Source organism: Lepidochelys olivacea (genome assembly GCF_965140295.1).
Source record: "Lepidochelys olivacea isolate rLepOli2 genome assembly, chromosome: 11".
In the NCBI taxonomy this organism is placed as follows: Eukaryota; Metazoa; Chordata; order Testudines; family Cheloniidae; genus Lepidochelys; species Lepidochelys olivacea.
This window is the reverse complement of record NC_140421.1, coordinates 34,329,757-34,348,418: the sequence shown is the minus strand read 5'-3', so window position 1 is coordinate 34,348,418 and position 18,662 is coordinate 34,329,757. Positions and strand designations below refer to the sequence as shown.

The window sequence follows — 18,662 nt, the reverse complement described above, 5'->3', positions numbered from 1 at the left end:
GACTCTTGGCCTTCATTAAAGTAAAATAGTATGTTGCTAGCCCTCGTAGCTGAGGAGAAAATCTGAAAATGCAAACCAAGTGGATCCTACAGGCTGAAAATCCAAACAGCAAATAAAGAGAATGCAATGTGCTTAATTTTGGGAGGTCTGACTCATTATTTTTGAATGCCCAAGGTTGGCAATATTGTGACTGGATCAATGGGAATAGTGGGGACCTAGTCAGTAGGATCACGGACAAGCCACAGCTACAGCCCATTAGCCACAGCAATAGCCACATTCATGCAGCTGTTCTATGTCCTGTCTTCAGGTTGAAGAAGATGATGCTACTGCTCCCCTCCAGGAACACCTGTGTATCTCTGTCAAGTCAAACACTTTTATTTGTACTTTGGGTTTCTGTGTGGATGACCAGAATTTCATTCTTTAACAATACTGAAGTATAGACAGAACACTTAAAAATCTAATGATATCAGCGCTTGGATTTATTCTACTGTCAGTATGTATCAAGCATTCCAACAGCTTTATTCTTCTATTTGAGAAGTCAAAGAGAATTGCAGATTTTCTAAAGCATATACCTGCCAATCAACTGTAACATGCTATCTAACTGAAATACTCAGCGGGCACACGAGCGCACGCACACACAGAGGGACTTAAACGTTTCAACAGACACACTCATGTTTAAGTAGGTTTTAGGGGTTATCGATTTAACTAAAATGCCAACACCAAAACAATGAAATATACTTCATGATTTTATGTAGAAAATGATTTGTTTTTAAGATAAAAGAAAATTCCCAAGACTTTAAAACTATGGACAGTAGATAGGCATGCTCAATTTTTGGAAAAAACAATCATTCAGAAGAAATAGACTCTTTCATGCAAAACCAAACCATTTATATATAAAAGGAATTAAAATGGGATCCATTTTTATATTGCATCAATAGATGCCTATATTAAAAGATACCTGAAAATTCAGTGTTTTGAGAAAACCTATTAATTACATCAAGTAAAAATCAGAGTTCCAGAAAGAGAATTTAAGCTACAATATACTATGGCCTTCCAAAATTTCAACCCAAAAGTTATTGCATTCAGGATACCTTCAGTACTCAATATTTATCAAGAAACCTTGTTTTTATCCAAAGAAAGACAAAAACAACCACAGTAAGCACAGTAATCACAATAAGCACAAAAGAACAAGGTACTACTAACAGAAATCAAGGCAAATCAAACATGGAGCTTCATAAACCCTAAATATTTACAAAATATTTATAAAAAAGCTACAGTACTCCTTTCCATTCAGTAATGGTTCAGTGTTTTGGGAGCACAGTATTGGGCCTTGTGGACTTTTAACTGTGACTTTTTACTAGTCACCAACTTTCAAATATTAAATGAGCTCACATCTAAGGAGACTAGGAAGCAAAGGTATATATAGTAACAATGTATTAAGTAGATTAGGGTCAGATTTTGGTCAGAGTATTGTAAAATTCAAATATAATACAAAAGTCAGCTTTTAGCTGCAGTATTTGTAAGAAACACATATTCTTAACTACCATGAATAAACTGCCATTCTCATTGTACCTACACAACTGAGAGTAGAATTTGGTGCTGTTTGAAAATACTTCTTATGAGAAGAAGCAGAGAAAGCCAGATTATGATTTTTTGTATACTAGACCTGAACCTCAAACAATTCCATGCATACCCATGCAACTCTAACCAAAATGTTGTGGTTTGCCACATTCTCAACTGATATAAGAAAATGTATTTATGAAGAAATGATTTCTAGTCTCAAATATTCCATCTTTGTTCCAAATAATTACCATCATCATGTAGGATTCTCGTATAAAATTATCACAGCTTCTGCCAAAGGCCTTAAATATTGATTATTAGCCTATAGCAAAAAGCTGCATGCTGGAAGGAAACTGAGTTGAAGACATTGATGTACATGTTAATTGACCTGAAACCCAAGCAGGATACATTTTTATACTACCTCTCAAACCTTCAAGGAGCTTACAGAACCCAAAGGGTAGGAGATGAGGGAGGTACAGAGATGAGATGAGCCTGTTAGAGACAGACACAACAAAGACAGAGCAAAATAAAGAAATATAAAGATGAATGACACAATTCCATACATGTAGATTATACATTTAATCATGGGTACAAGGAAGATATGGAGAAAGAAAGAACAAATATCAGGTGACAATGTTTAAGAATTACGTGAGCCTTAGTTCAATAATATCATGAGAAAGCTGTGGATAATAAGTCTTGACTAAAATTAGTTAGCTTGAAAAGAATGCATGTCAAATACGAAATACAATATTAGATCATTTAATTTAGAATTACTATGGTTGGGTCCAGCTGTATTGCTTATACAGAGAAAAGGAAACCTACGAAGAATTTGATCCCATATTACATATGCACCCAAAACCTCTCATTTAAGTCACTGGGTGTCTTCAACAGGCAAGGAATATAGGATCAGGCCCTTAGAGCCAAATTCACCACTGGTGTAAACAGAGGACTCTCTATTGACCTCAGAGTAGTTTCATCTGCTTTATATTAGCACTGAATTTCGACATTAATGCTTAACTGCAGATACAAGATTATGAAACTGGGATGAAAATAATGTAAACACACAACCCAATGGAACAGTAATTTATAATCTATGGGCCAAACTCAAAGGTGATGCACAAATCAGACGCCCTGACATGAATGTAGCTCCATTATATTCGCTTAAATCCATTATAGCAAGTGTAAGGAAGTCTGAATTGGGGCAATTTGCAAGCCAAGGAGCTAGAAGAAGGTGTGAGAAGGCATATGACAAAGTAAGAGGGGGGCTACTTTGACTCACACTTTTCTTATGTAACCCACTGGTGCGTGTGTTACAGGTCCCCCACTATGCTGATCTGCAAGGGATATGAATAATCACAGCCCCAAGCTCTACAGTATCATATCTGTGTCAAATTTAGAGGTGATTTAAACTGTATGTTGATAAGTGGGCATGACGGACTCTAAAGCAGTCTCAGTTGGTGTAAACAACACACAGAGGGAAAGAAGAAGGTGCAAGATGCATATTAATATGGATGGAAAGGGCAATTGTAACTTACACCTTCTTGCACCTAACTATTAATCACTTGTCCTGCTACCTTCCTTTCCTCAGCCTGTTGGTGTTTAAGTTACATCAGGAATGGGTTTGTCTATACTTGGAGCTGGGGGGTGTGATTCTCATCTCAAGGAGACAGAAATCACACACACTTATTAGCTCTGATCAAGTTAGAACACTAAAACTAGAACGTAGCTGCATCAGTGCAAGCGGCGGGAGAGGCTAGCTGTTAGTACGATCCCATCCTGCGACTTGTGCCACCACTGCTACCTTCTATTTTTAGCACACTACTGCAAATCTTTGCTCAATCCGAGCTAGAACAGGTATATCTCCAAGTGTAGTAGTTAAAGGTGTACAGCTAGTCAGAAACGGGGAGAGGGAGATTGCTGTTTACTGTCAGAATTTTGTTACCATCTGATTTTTCTGACCAACTATACTATCATGAAACTCACACGACTTGTTCTCTCTGCATGAGCCTGATTCAACAAAAATGTATGGGTAAATTCTGCATTGCAGAAACCTGTTCAAACGTGCTGAAAAATATTTGTTACCATTGCTATAATAATACAGAAGTGGTTTATCTGGTCAAACCTAGTTTTTAGGGATTTTCCATCATGTTGATACATACATTTACATATATAATTCTTCATCATCAGGATGAGGATTCTATTAATCTCACTAAAAATGTGTTACATAGCATTCCAAACTTGATCTGCAAAGATGACTTGGTAATGGCAAAAGATTATATATTTTAAAATTCCACTGGCTTTAATAGCATTTACTCTGAAATTCTTTTCCACCATCCATTCTGGGCGTTCAGTGTCAAACTAAGCTTTTTTTAAAAACCATTTTTGTTGTTGTTATGCCAAATTTGAGTGTCATTTTTTACTGGAACATCAAAAGCAGGCTTTTAATTCTCACAGTTTTGATGCTTAATGAAAAGTGAAAGTTAAACACAGCATGGCAGCATTAAAAATGCATGGTAAATCCATAGCAGCCTGACACTTTAGCCCCGAAGAGGATGTGAAGAAAAGCCATTGTAAACAAAAGATAATACTATTAAATACAAAGAAAATTAATTAGAAGGTCTGAGAGATTCACACACAAAGAAAAGCAGAGGAAGAACATAAGCACAAATATTTTCCAGTAATGTCATCAGGGCACAACAGACACTGGAGAGAGAAGGGACTGAATGCCTAACTGCAGCAAGTGACTAGGGTGGAGGGAAATGGTGGATCTAAACCATCTTTCCATGCCCCAACCCTGGGGACACCAAAGGCATAGTGGTTTTACAAGTTACAGTAGTTGCAGCAGTCACACAGCACTATGCCATCTTCAAACCGCTTGAGGATTCTCAGTGTAACCAACTTGGGGTTTAGAAAGCATGGCCCCTTTAAAACCTTATCCTGAGGCATAGGAAGTGCTTGTTTTTCTAGGAAGAGGGGAGTCAAGATAGGGAGAGCGTCGGGGTTTGGGTGTCGGTAGCGCCAGACAAAGGGCTTACAGTGAGCAGGCTCTCCCACAGCAAAGCAGCTGAGAACCAGCCCAAAGCCTGGAAGGACAGAGCAGCTGACCAGGGATGTCCCAGGATGGGAGCCAGGAGGCGCACCACACCAAGAATCACCTGAGAAGCACAAACCAGACCCAGTATCACTGTCACCCAGAGCGGTATGGGGCTTTGAGGAGTGGGACATGTGACTTTGCATTGGGAATAAGGAGAGAGGGTGTAGTTAGTTAAGTGGAGAGGGTTGTTGCTCTGTGTGGGTTTGTAGAGAGCGGAAGAAGAGTGCACCAGAGGGTTTTGGGGGGGGGAGTTTACTGGTGCCAAAGACAACCAGGAGCACCCAATGACTCACTGTCAGACTGGAACTCTGACCAGGATTCCTGAGCTCCGAGTCTAGATGCTCGGCATCTGTCCTTTTATATTGTGGTATCACAGAGCCTGTGGGTCCTCCATTCATCCCTCTGTTAATAAATATTTCCTTTTCCCATATTTCTTGTACTATTTGGGGAGCAGGGTGCATGTTTACTCTGCGGGGGGGAGGAGGGGTTGGAACAGATGCCCCTGGGATGGAAGGAAGTTTCCCTACTGCATTCCTGTCCATGCCTTTTTTTGGCTGGAGTAGCCTGCAGAGCACTCCATCTTGGCCAAAAATGCGCTATAATTACACCAAGAAAAATCTTCAGTTGCTCTCTTAGGGCAGATTCTGGTAGCTATCCACTGCGTCAGTAGAACAGGGGACAAGGTTCTGGGACAAGATGTCTGGCATTGCTCTATTTATTACTCTCTGATCATCTCTGGATCAGCATTGATGGGCTCTGAAAAGGGCTGTGTCTATTTCTTCTTGGCTTGGAGACATTCAGCCTTTGAGGACTGGAAGAGTAAAAGGAGAAAAATGGAGAGGATCAGCAAGACTTTAGGGATACCTCAGAAGATCTGCTTGCTCTCCTCAAAAGATTTGACAAGCCTTTTGTATAATTAAGCCTTTGCTCCAAAAGGTAGAAATAATTGTAAAATAAATTGAACAGCTATGTTAATACAATTTTGAGATTGTGGGAGAGGAAGACACTTTCATACCTTGCAATTGGTTGGAACCTTTTTTACATCCATATATAGTATACGCTTCACATACAGCACAGAGGCATGGGAATAAGCAGAATAAAGTGGAACCACATGCAGGTTTTGCAAGGCTGTCCTCAGAAGCAAAGACATTTCTCACCGCACATGCCTGACATTGCTTTGAGGTGTTTTTGTCTTAGTGTTAGCTTTTTTTACAAATTTAGTTTACTAAACTTTAGTTTTCATAGTTCAGAAGGTATATCTGAGCCATCATTCTAATGATAAGAGCAGCTTACACAATTGCTCTAAGTTTTAAAACCGACATCTAAAGAGAAATTTTCAGCTATAGCCAGCAGGAAGAGGCATACATCATTCACAGACTGCAACAGTTAGATAGAGCCCTCATCTTACATACATATGCAGGAGAGTAGGAGAACATAAGGTTCTAGGGGAAAAGGCAAGTCTCCCAAGCAGGTGCTATAGTTTCAAAGAAAGGGATGTGTGTGGGCGAATAGCTAGAGAAAGGCAAGTAATGAATGCTCGCACTTTACAAAGAAGGACCTCCTGTCCATGGGCAAGGCCCTAAAGGCAGCGGAACTACCAAAGGTGGGTGAAAGGCATACATGTGATGCGGTGTACATTATTAACAGTGCTTTATGGAAGATCTACCCATGACAGTGTGAAGAACGGTGGGGAACATTCTACAAGATGAATGTACAGGAGCCTATGGGCCTGAGACCATGCCGATCCACTAAACAATCTCTCTCCTCTCCACTCCCCCTTTCTTTTAAATGGAGCACAGCAGATACCACTACAGCATGCAGACTGTTATACTGGATGTGGCACAGCTGCCCTGGGGCTCCACGGCCTTGAGGAGAAAATAATAAACAAACAAACAAACAAATAGATTTGAGACTACTCTGTAAGCAGATCTAAAGTAATTTTGTCCTTTTCTTTCTGAGATGTGCTAAAGCTAACCAATCACATTAGTCCAAGACACAAAGCAAATATCCAGTAATCTGAACATAAGAATGTCAATTTTAATGACATTTAGAATAAGAAATAAACATTTCATTAAAGCTCAACTTTAACACAGGACCTTTTTTCTACTTTGAAAAGGCCAATATAGGAGAGTGACCAGTTAATGGACAATGTTTCAAGATAAATAAGAGACATCTCTAACTGCATTGGACTGTTAAAAAGCATGCTTGGCAGTATCACTATTAGTTGGACACACAGTTGATTTACCTTCATTTAAATATTTTTACTAATTTAAAATGAATTAAATACAATATAAATAATATAATGAAAATGGTCTGTGTTTCTCACACAAGATCAGGAAGTTCCAATTGCCAGATTGCAGGATGCCCGGTGCACTCTACGGGCCTAATTTACAAAGCACTTTAGCATGTGCATTTCTATTCAAAGCAGCACTTAAGCACACTGATTTCAATCACATTTAAGCACAGGTTTAATGGCAATCATATGTTTAAAAGCTGTCCTGAACAGAGATGTTTTCTGGAACTGGGAACTAAGTAAACCTCATATGGAATCTGGACATCGCACAGAAATGATCTTCCTATTTAATGTCCTCTTCAGATTAAATTACATTCAGCCTTCTAAGCCTGAGATTCCCACCCTAGGGAAGGAGCTAGGCTTGGAAGTGTGTGTAAAATCAACATTACAGGGCTACCACCAAAGGGTAGTCCTGCTTTGGAACAAAGAGTAGCCTCTACTGCATTGTGGATCAAAAGACTCATGGAGTTTGTGGAGGTCAGAAGCCAGGGTAAAAATTTTAGGCTCACTAACATCCTTGGAATATCTTCTGCATAATAAATTACCACCATGCTGCTTTCATTGGTCTCCTACCCAAATATATGAACATACACTGGTTAGTACTCAGCCGTGGAGTATCTAGGGGTATGTTTACACTTTAAGCTGGAAGGTGTAAATGACACCACAGCCATACTAGCTGTCATTGAGTTAGCATGCTAGAAATACAGTGTAGCCTATTCTTACCTCTTTCAAAAGTTTATCTTAACCAAATTTTTTCCATAAAAGTATTGCACAGCCTTTCCCCCTTTTCTTACTTGTAATGCAATTTCCTGAAAAGTGACTCTATAAAAACAACAATACTGGGTTCCATGTTTATTTTGTCTCAATGGCTTTCCATTTATAAATGAAAAAATGGGGACTTTTTCCAACTGCCAGCACTGTAAACTCAGTCTAGAATCTAAAAGACAAGTTGAGTTCCTTTTACTTCATGAACCATCATCTAGCTCATTCTATCAGAGTGACATTGGTTCTCTATAGTTAATAGATGTAAAAAGTAGTAAACACATAGTTCTGTAAGTAAATGAAAACAGCTACATCTCTGAATATTTACAAGGGGCAGCTCTGTGAAATAAAAGCAGCCATTTTTACTCAGTCCCCTTTCAAATCAGAACCACACCTGGACGGCTGTGAATACAGCAGCAGACAGGCTCAGGGGGAGAAAATATATGCTATAAAAAGCTTCTGAAACATAAAATAATGCAACACGTTACCATTTTTGTCCATGGAATGAGGCTCAGACTGTTTTTTGCCAATATCAGCAAAGGATCTGACAATTGGAATCCTGTTGCTTAACTTCTTCTGATTCTGATGGTGGTGCTGCTTCAGTAAAGCTTCATGTACTCTGTGACGAACATCTTCGCTGAGCTGCCCTGAGCCCACTTGTTGATCAAGAATCATATCTGAAAAATAAATACATAAATATAATATAATGAACAGAGAGAGGGAATTATGTTATTAATAATTATAATGCCAAATAATAAAATATGAATTACAAGTGAAGGGCCCAGTTTTACATTCCTTACTCAAGAAAAAACCATTAAATCAGGCACCTTCACGCTCCCTGGACTGAGCAGCAGTGACACAGAGCAGAAAAGAGACAGGTTTCATTTGCAGGACCTGGACCTTGCAGCAGCTAAGAACTGAAATTGCAAGGAAGTCCTGCTTAGCCCCAGACCAGAACATGCCCAGTGTTGATGGAATCTTCAAGAAATTTAGCTAGAAAGCTCTAGCATGTCCCTAGTGAGCATGGATGGGCTATAGGGTTTTTGACTGAAAAGTCTGGTCGAAAAGGGGACCTGACAGTGTCCAGTCAGTACTAATGACTGGACATCCAAAGTTCAGGTACTACAGGCAGGGGAGGAACTGGGTCACCACCCGCACCAGCCCCTACTCAGCTGGGGCCACCTCTTACTTTCATCGGGTGGCTGCAGCTCTCAGCCAGGGTGATGGGGTCTTGGGGGGAAGAGGCGGGGTGGGAGGTTCCAGCACTCCTGTTGGAGCATCCGGTTTTTAAATATTACAAAGTTGGCAACCCTAGTGCTTATAACTTGGACAAATCTGGGCACATATTCATGGGAGTGGCAAAAGACAAGTTTCTGACACAGTGGCCACCTCTATATCAAATTTCAAATCCCTGGTTCAAAGCATGGAGACACTAGAGGTTTACAAAGCAAACATCACCAGAATGTTTTAATATTGGCAAAACAATGTATTTTTCCCAGCCTTGTTTTTGGAAACAACTGATACACTGTGTCTTAATATTTTTCTAAAACAAAACAAAACTCTGAAGAATATACCTGGCATGGAAAATGCCAGCCCAAACCATTAAAGTTTGGCAAAGTCATAAATAAATATAATTTTGATGCTTCCATAACAAAAACATTTCAGATATCTGTTTTGGAGAATTTTGAAATTTTGGGTTTTCTATTCCAAATCAGAACACACAACCTTTCTCTGCCTAGCTCCATTCTCTAGTACTAGCTGCTTTAGAAGAAGGTGCAAGTAAACACTGCAGTAGTCAGCTGAGAGAGATCCTGTCCCCAGAGAAAATTCCTCCCAATCCCAACAGTTACCGGTTGGCTTATACCCAGAAATACATATATATATATATATATATATATATGTGTGTGTGTGTGTTTGTATATATACCATTATGAGTCTGGATGGATGAGTCTGGATGGCCAGTTATCCATATAAATGTCAAATGTTTTTTTAATCCTGCTAAGTTGTGGCACCACTTATATCTTGTGTAATTAGTTCCACACGTTAATTATACATTTGTGTGAAAATGTACTTTTAGCAGTTTCAAATTTGCAATTTTCCATTTCATTGAATGTCTTTTTGTTCTTTAATTTTGAGAAATAGTAAATACAAGTTCCTGACCTACCTACTCTGTATCATTCATTATATTGTAGAAGTTTGTCATGTTTCTCTTATTTGTCTCCTCTCTAAGATAAATGGTACACCTGCAATCGTGAGGCCTACCAGGAGCCAGCTGAACACTGTAAACAACTTAGGGTAGAGTGCAGACCGCAGTAGCTTGTAATGATCCCCCAAGGAACCATGTTTCCCCCAGTGAGAAAAAAAGCACACCATGTTCCACCAACTTCTGTTTCCATCACAACACTTGTAAAGGACTTTATGGCCCCCTTACACTGCTGGTGCACTGCCTTGCAAAAGGGCTAGGGTATGAGCCAAGAATCTGACTCTAAATGTCTATTTTACAAATTAATCTATGATTAAGTAGATGAAAATACACATTTATATGTCATTTGTCATGGTCCAAATCTTGTGGGAAGGTTTTTGTTCCCTCCCCTTTTCCCATGCGCCCACACAAGATCACAATCTGGCTCTATATTACTAAGCGATTCACTGATAATGCTTTCAATTAAACAGCAGAAAGAAATTTCAAATAAGAATATACAGCAAAACAAACACCACTTTATTCAGAAACATTGAATAAATAAGGACCCAATCCTGCAAGTGCAATGCTGACAGACCCCGGTTATTGGGATTGAACCGGGGACCTCTGGAGCTTAGTGTATGAGCCTCTACAGCAGGGGTGGCCAACCTGTGGCTCCGGAACCGCATACGGGTCTTCAGAAGTTAATATGTGACTCCTTGTATAGGCACCGACCCCGGGGATGGAGCTACAAGCACCAACTTTCCAATGTGCCGGGGGGTGCTCATTGCTCAACCCCTGGCTCTGCCGCAGGCCCTGCCTCCTCTCCACCCCTTACTTACCCCTCCCCTGAGACTGCCACACCCTCGCTCCTCCCCTCCCTTCCCCCAGAACTTCCTGCATGCCATGAAACAGCTGATTGGGAGGTGCTGGGAGGGAGGGTGAGGCACTGATCAGCGGTGATGATGGCCGGTGGGAGGTGCTGGTGGTGGGGGAAGCTGATGGGGGACTACTGACGTATTACTGTGGCTCTTTGGCAATGTACACTGGTAAATTCTGGCTCCTTCTCAGGCTCAGGTTGGCCACCCCTGCTCTACAGCATGAGCTATAAGCCAACTGGCTGTTAGCTAAGGCTGTAGAGCAGACTCATTTAACTCTCTCTCTCTCTCTCTCTCTCTCCCTCTAAGTGGTGTCGTTGGCACTAGATGGGACAGAACACCACACCCAGAAGATGTGTGGTTACACAAGCAGATCTATGTGCTCATGCTGAGCCCCATTGTATGGAGGCATGGATGGGATTTGGCCTAAATAATGTAAATGAAAAGATTCAGCACAAAATCCAATAACAGAAAATATCAAGAAGCATTGTTCACTTTTAATGGAAAAGAAGCTGTTGAGTTAATATATTTAATTTGGGGAAAAATCTTGTTGGCAACAGTAGTAATGCTTAAAAGCAAAGAAAAGAAAAGAAAAGAAAAAGAGAGAGAGAGAGAAAGAGAGAGAGATACTAGAGCAAGTAAATCAGCAACATGTTAGCACAAAATATCCTTGCGTATCCATTAGGAGAAATGGTGCTACACAGAAATGGTGATATAATGAGCTGAGTCAGAAACTTGCTGTACTGAAAATTCCGACAACTCTTGAGTCTGTTCCCAAGACAGGCTCATATCAACCAGTAAATTCAGTGGTGAAGAAGCAAGCAAAGCAGAAAAATAAATAAATAAAAGACAGATATGTTATAAGCAAAGACAGATTTTGTCAAGTCTTTGATAGCGACCAAGAGCTAAACAAAAAAAGATTAAATAAGTACTCAGGTAAAATGCACAGTGAAATTGCAAAATTCAGCAATGCACTGAATGTACATAAATTGTTGTGTTTGTAAAGTTCAGAGTGAGCATATAATAAACTAATGTGTCACATAAAGATGCAGATGCAGTAAGAGTTGTGAAGCTGGAGTACATAGAAAGTATCATCTACAGAGAATTGGTTTGCTTGTAAAAACAAAAACAAAAAACAATTTAGGACAAAATGAAAGGTGCAAGGGGTAGACAGCCTGCATACATATTACATGGGCTAAGGGTAGACATATCTCTGTCCCTCCCCTCCATCCATGTAAAACAAAACATGCAGAGGCAGTGGCTTAAGAATTGGATGGAAGAAGAGGCACAGTATAACAAGTACGTTGGTCTTCGTGTTCAGCATCAAATCTTTTGAAAATCAATGATTTTCTCAGTCTTCTCAATGCAGTTCATTTTATTGCGCTATATATCAAGCTTAAACTCCTATAAGAAAATGCACAGCTGCATAGATCTGAGGAGTTTGACCTAATTTCTGCATCTTGTTTTGTTGTTTGGTGTAGTCTGGAGTAAAACAATTTGGTTTTACATGGCTGGATCGGGTTTATTGGCGAGGAAGTTGGTCACTGAAACAGTAGCATAAGCCATAGCCTGGAATGGTTAGTGAGCTATCCTTTGAGAATAAAGTTATTCTGAGTTGCATTTTTAAATTTTGTTTCCTCCTTTATTGTTAGCAAAAATGAACAGATTGATTAATGTCGCTATTGGCAGAAGAAGAATGGGATAGCATCAAACAAAGATATCTTGACTCATCTGCTGACACCTTATATTACTTTAAAAGTTCACAACCTACAAGGTTGTTACACTAAAATAATTATCTCAGAACACAATGAGCTTTTGATGCTATTACAACAAAACACCATGATATGCTGCAATTTTTTAACCTATCGATGAACTGAAATTTAAATGTTTTAATTTTCAGAAACTGTATGACTTAATGCACTGTTATTCTATATTGGCAAAGCTTCTGTTACCTTTGGCAAATTTACCTCACGTGTTTGGAACAAGTTGCTAACCCTAAACACAAAGGTGTCTATTTATCAGGCTTGTGTCCTTAGTACTGTCCTTTACGATTATGAAAGTTGGGTTATATAATCCAAGCAGAACAGTTTTCACCTCTGCCCTCTTAGAAAAATCCTTGGAGTTACTTGGGTACCAATGGGCCACCAATAATGAGATCCTTGAGAGAACCGGCCTACAGTCTGTGCAGACTATGCTGGACATTCACAAACTTCGCTGGTTGGGACTTGTGGAGTGCATGTCTTAAGATCATCTGCCGAAGGCTGTGCTCTATGGCCAATTTAAGAACTGCCTGAGATGCAGAGGAAGGCCAAAGCTCCAATATAGCAATAAGGATCCTGTTCAGGATCCTGACACAAGGAAGAAAGGAGAGCAGCAGAATATGGACCCTGGACTTCAGAAAAGCAGACTTTGACTCCCTCAGGGAATTGATGGGCAGGATCCCCTGGGAGAATAACATGAGGGGGAAAGGAATCCAGGAGAGCTGGCTGTATTTTAAATAATCCTTATTGAGGTTACAGGAACAAACCATCCCGATGTGTAGAAAGAATAGTAAATATGGCAGGCAACCAGCTCGGCTTAACTGTGAAATCCTTGCTGATCTTAAACACAAAAAAGAAGCTCACAAGAAGTGGAAGACTGGACAAATGACCAGGGAAGAGTATAAAAACATTGCTCAGGCATGCAGAAATGAAATCATGAAGGCCAAATCACACTTGGATTGCAGCTAGCAAGAGATGTTAAGAGTAACAAGAAGAGTTTCTTCAGGTATGTTAACAACAAGAAGAAAGTCAAGGAAAGTGTGGGCCCCTTACTGAATGAGGGAGGCAACTTAGTGACTGAGAATGTGGAAAAAGCTAATGTACTCAATGCTTTTTTTGCTTCTGTCTTCACAAATGAGGTCAGCTCCCAGACTACTGCACGGGGCAGCACAGCATGGGGAGGTGGTGACCAGCCCCCTGTAGAGAAAGAAGTGGTTGGGGACTATTTAGGAAAGCTGGACAAGCACAAGTCCATGGGGCCGGATGCAGTGCATCCGAAAGTGCTAAAGGAGTTTGCGGATGTGATTGCAGAGCCATTGGCCATTATCTTTGAAAACTCATGGCGATTGGGGGAAGTCCCGGACGACTGGAAAAAGGCTAATGTAGTGCCCATCTTTAAAAAAGGGAAGGAGGAGGATCCTGGGAACTACAGGCCAGTCAGCCTTACTTCAGTCCCTGGAAAAATTATGGAGGAGAGGAAAAGTGATCAGGAACAGTCAGCATGGATTCACCAAGGGCAAGTCATGCCTGACTAATCTAATTGCCTTCTATGATGAGATAACTGGCTTTGTGGATTAAGGGAAAGCAGTGGACGTGTTATTCTTTGACTTTAGCAAATCTTTTGATATGGTCTCCCACAGTATTCTTGCCAGCAAGTTAAAGAAGTATGGGCTGCAAGGTGAATAGAAAGCTGGCTAGATCATCGGGCTCAACAGGTAGTGATCAATGGCTCCATGTCTAGTGGTAGATACGCTGGAAGGTAGGGATAGGATACAGAGGGAGCTAGACAAATTAGAGGATTGGGCCAAAAGAAATCTGATGAGGTTCAACAACGACAAGTGCAGAGTCCTACACTTAAAAGCCCATGCACTGCTACAGACTAGGGACCGAATGGCTAGGCAGCAGTTCTGCAGAAAAGGACCTAGGGGTTACAGTGGACGAGAACCTGGATATGAATCAACAGTGTGCCCCTGTTGTCAAGAAGGCTAATGGCATTTTGAGCTGTATAAGTAGGGGTATTGCCAGCAGATCGAAGGACGTGATCGTTCCCCTTTATTCGACATTGGTGAGGCCTCATCTCGAGTACTGTGTCTAGTTTTGGGCCCTACACTACAATGGCTAGGCAGCAGTTCTGCAGAAAAGGACCTGGGGTTACAGTGGACGAGAAGCTGGGTAGGAGTCAACAGTGTGCCCCTGTTGTCAAGAAGGCTAATGGCATTTTGAGCTGTATAAGTAGGGGTATTGCCAGCAGATCGAAGGACATGATCGTTCCCCTCTATTTGACATTGGTGAGGCTTCATCTCGAGTACTGTGTCTAGTTTTGGGCCCCACACTACAAGAAGGATGTGGAAAAATTGGAAAACATCCAGCGGAGAGCAACAAAAATAAATAGGGGACTGGAACACATGACTTATGAGGAGAGGCTGAGGGAACTGGGATTGTTTAATCTGCAGAAAAGAAGAATGAAGGGGGATTTGATAGCTGCTTTCAACTCCCTGAAAGGGGGTTCCAGAGAGGATGGCTCTAGACTGTTCTCAGTGCTAGCAGATGACAGAACAAGGAGTAATGGTCTCAAGTTGCAGAGGGGCGGTTTAGGTTGGATATTAGGAAAAACTTTTTCACTAGAAGGGTGGTGAAGCACTGGAATGGGTTATCTAGGGAGGAGATGGAATCTCCTTCCTTTGATGTTTTTAAGGTCAGGCTTGACAAAGCCCTGGCTGGGATGATTTAGTTGGGGATTGGTCCTGCTTTGAGCAGGGGGTTGGACTAGATGACCTCCTGAGGTTCCTTCCAACCCTGATATTCTATGATTCTATGGGTCATCTAAGGATCCACAGTTCTATACACCTATATATAGACTGAAAGCCTAGGATAGATACAGAGATAATATAGATGCAGAGATACACACACCTACTTCTATCTCTGAATAGCTGCAGAAACAGAGTGAGAGGGAAAATATTCTTGAAGTTATAATTATTATTATTTTTATTATTATTATTTTCATAGTCGTCTCCCACCAACGTCGCATAGTGTGGTCCCCATGGTAAGTAGACCTAAGCTATGTCGACTTGCAAATTGCATAACTTAGATCGGCTTTCTGCTGTAGTGTAGACATGGCCTCAGAAACCAAAAGGCAAATAGAGGGAACTGTTTAAACAAGCAAATCTGATTATTTCTGAAGTCTGATTCATGATTTTGGAATGTGCGGGTTGGCAATCTTGTATTACTACCACCCTTTGAGCTGTACCAGTGGAAGTACAAGGGTGAAGATTTCCCGAAATGTCTACTGTAGAGAAAGCCTGTGCAACTACTTCCCTTGCACGTGATCAATACAGTTTCCCTGACTTCCATCCCACAAAACAGAGAAAATGATTTAGGCCTATATCTTTATGGCATCATCTCTCTACCTCTAGCAATGGCAAATCTCTGGAGCACACGCGTACCTATTGCTATGCCTACACTATGAACTAGGGGTACTATTCGCAGTTCACATAAACATACTTGTGCTAGATCCTATTCACCTACTGCAAGTGTAAATAGTAGTGAAGCTGCAGTAGCATGGGTAGTAGCAGCATAAGCAAGGCTTAGCCCTGCCAAGGACATACCCATTGGTTTCAAGTGGAATTGTATTTGGCATAGCTAAATCTTGCCTCCACTGCTGCTTCCCATGCTACAGTTGTTGCCCTGCTGTTTATACTCATGGGAGCTCAACAAGAGCTAGCATGGGTAGGTGTATATGAGCTGAGAACCATCCCCCTAACTTGCAGTATATATGTAGCTTAACAGTACCAAAACTCCAGGGCACTTTCACCTCCGCAGCAGGACAAAGACAATATATTTCTCCAGAAAAAACATCCCTCTTCCACAATACATAAAACCCTTCAGAGGCCCCTTTTATACACAGATGCAATTTAACTTTAGGATTTTCAAGGCAGTATCACAACTACAGTGTGCAACTCTTTGAAAAGTAAACTGTGTAGAAGAATTAGGAATATCAATAAACCACATTCTATTACTATTTGCAGTTAGTGGATACAGTAACACAGTGTGGCATGAGAAATGTTGACACTGACAAAGTCTTGAGGCCCTTACGGCTTTTGGCAGTAAGAAAATCTTCGTTTACAAAGAAACAGTGAAGAAAACATTGTTTATTTTTTAATCAGAAAATTCTTCCTTCTTGGTCAGTTTTTTTTTTTTAAAAGAAACTTGAATTTCTTTACTATTCCTTTATGTTTAATTTCAAGTTCTCTCCCCAATCAGACTCATTTAAAATATCTTTATACTGTTTATAACCCAATTCTGTGATTAAGAAACACTTAACAAAATAGAGTAAAACATGCAACATTAGACCACTTTATGTTACTCCATGATCTAATATTGATCTAACAATCATATAATTTGGAAGCTGAAAGAACAAACAGGCCCAATCCTTCCCCCACTGAAGTCAAATACAGTATTCAAATCAATTTCAGTCGGAACAGGATCAAGTAAAAAGCATGAATATGAACCATTAATGTGAGGGAAGTCAATGGGAGTCTTCACTGGGAACCAAATTGGGCCTTTAATTATTATTAATTACTATTACTGGGACCTTAATTATTGAGATTTTCAGAGTCACCTAAGGGACTTGGGCACCCACTTTTCATTAAGAGAAATAATACATCCAAATTCCTTAGCCAGCTTTGAAAATTTAAGCCTACTGAGTCCAAACCTGCCCGAGTTCCCCACCAGCATTTTGAGGTTCTGAGCCCCTGCCAGTTTCAGGCTCTACATTTGCTATTGAAGACTGCACAAGACATTTGTATAATTCATATCTTTCTGTAAACAGCAATACAAACCAACAGTTCTTTGTACTGAAAAAGCTATATGTTTCTACAAACCTTAAATTCTCACTTTCCCTATATACAAAATTAGCAGCTCCCATGTCAGGGAGAAAAACAGGGATAATAAAAGTCTTCATTTTGTTCTCAGAGAATATCACAAAAGAGACAAATTTTGCTCTGGAGCAACTCTACTGTTTACACTGGAGATACACGAGATTTACATTGGAGTAACTGTGACCAGTACTTTACCAATAATCTAATTTTTAACCACTCCAAAATAGCAGCTAAAATCTAAAAGACACCTGGAGACTGTCCCCTGTACCAGTGAGCAAGGAAAGGTGAAGACCTGAAGAGCCTTTCCCCACTCCTTTTTTCTCCGCTGAGCAGCAGCTGGCCACAGTGAAAGTCCTCAAGATCAGAGGACCAAATTCTTTTGGTGTAAAGTGGCCCAGCCCCATTTACTTCAAAGGTGCTGTGTCAGTTTACATCGGCAGAGAATTTGATCCAAGGAATACAAGGATGCCACAGGGCTAGTGAAGCTGGCTCAACCTTTAAACCTGCCATTGTGTGATACATTCAATCAAAATGTGTGACAGATGACCAGAATGTGGAATCCTTAGGTTTTCTTGTCTGTCATGCCATAATCAACAGATTGTAAGGGTTTGTTAACCTTGTAACTTATTTTTATGCATATTTTCTCTGTGTGAATTCAGTAAACCAGTTTTTTTTTTTTAAATTGAAAAACAAATTCTATCATGGACAACCTGCATAAACAACATAAAGGTTTCCTGCATGGATTGTCAGTAGGATTTGAACCTATGACCTAAATCCCCATCCCAGACCTCTACCACTTGAGCTGTTACTCTCTAGTTTGATCAGCCACTGGAGGGGGATGAGACATACACTTTCCCAGTGAGTTACACAACTATTTACTAGACAGCAGCAGAATGTTGGAGATGAGGATTACTGAGTTCTGTCTCTGGCTCAAGGAGGGGAGTGTGTCTAGTAGTTACAATAGTGGTTATAAGCAGGTTAGCTAAAAACATATATTTGATATAAAAAAAAGGAGTACTTGTGGCACCTTAGAGACTAACCAATTTATTTGAGCATAAGCTTTCGTGAGCTACAGCTCACTTCATTGGATGTGTGAGCTGTAGCTCACGAAAGCTTATGCTCAAATAAATTGGTTAGTCTCTAAGGTGCCACAAGTCCTCCTGTTCTTTTTGCGAATACAGACTAACACGGCTGTTACTCTGAAACCTGTCATATATTTGGTATGTTCATTCTGAGAAGCAGTGTGGCTAAGTAGATTA

The 18,662-nt window shown here is 40.4% G+C and overlaps 1 protein-coding gene across 5 annotated transcripts in view; it reads right to left on the bottom strand.

The window, feature by feature from the left end:
• The window catches only part of SLC4A10 (solute carrier family 4 member 10), a 285,654-nt gene that overhangs the window by 83,029 nt on the left and 183,963 nt on the right, over positions 1–18,662 (bottom strand). For all 5 annotated transcript variants that reach the window (XR_014713600.1, XM_084643433.1, XM_084643434.1 and 2 more), the window contains exon 6: positions 8,198–8,386. Coding sequence is in view for 4 of the 5 variants with exons in the window: in XM_084643433.1 (XP_084499559.1) it covers positions 8,198–8,386 (189 nt within the window). In the remaining variant the exon portion in view is untranslated. The remainder of the gene's footprint in view (positions 1–8,197; positions 8,387–18,662) is intronic.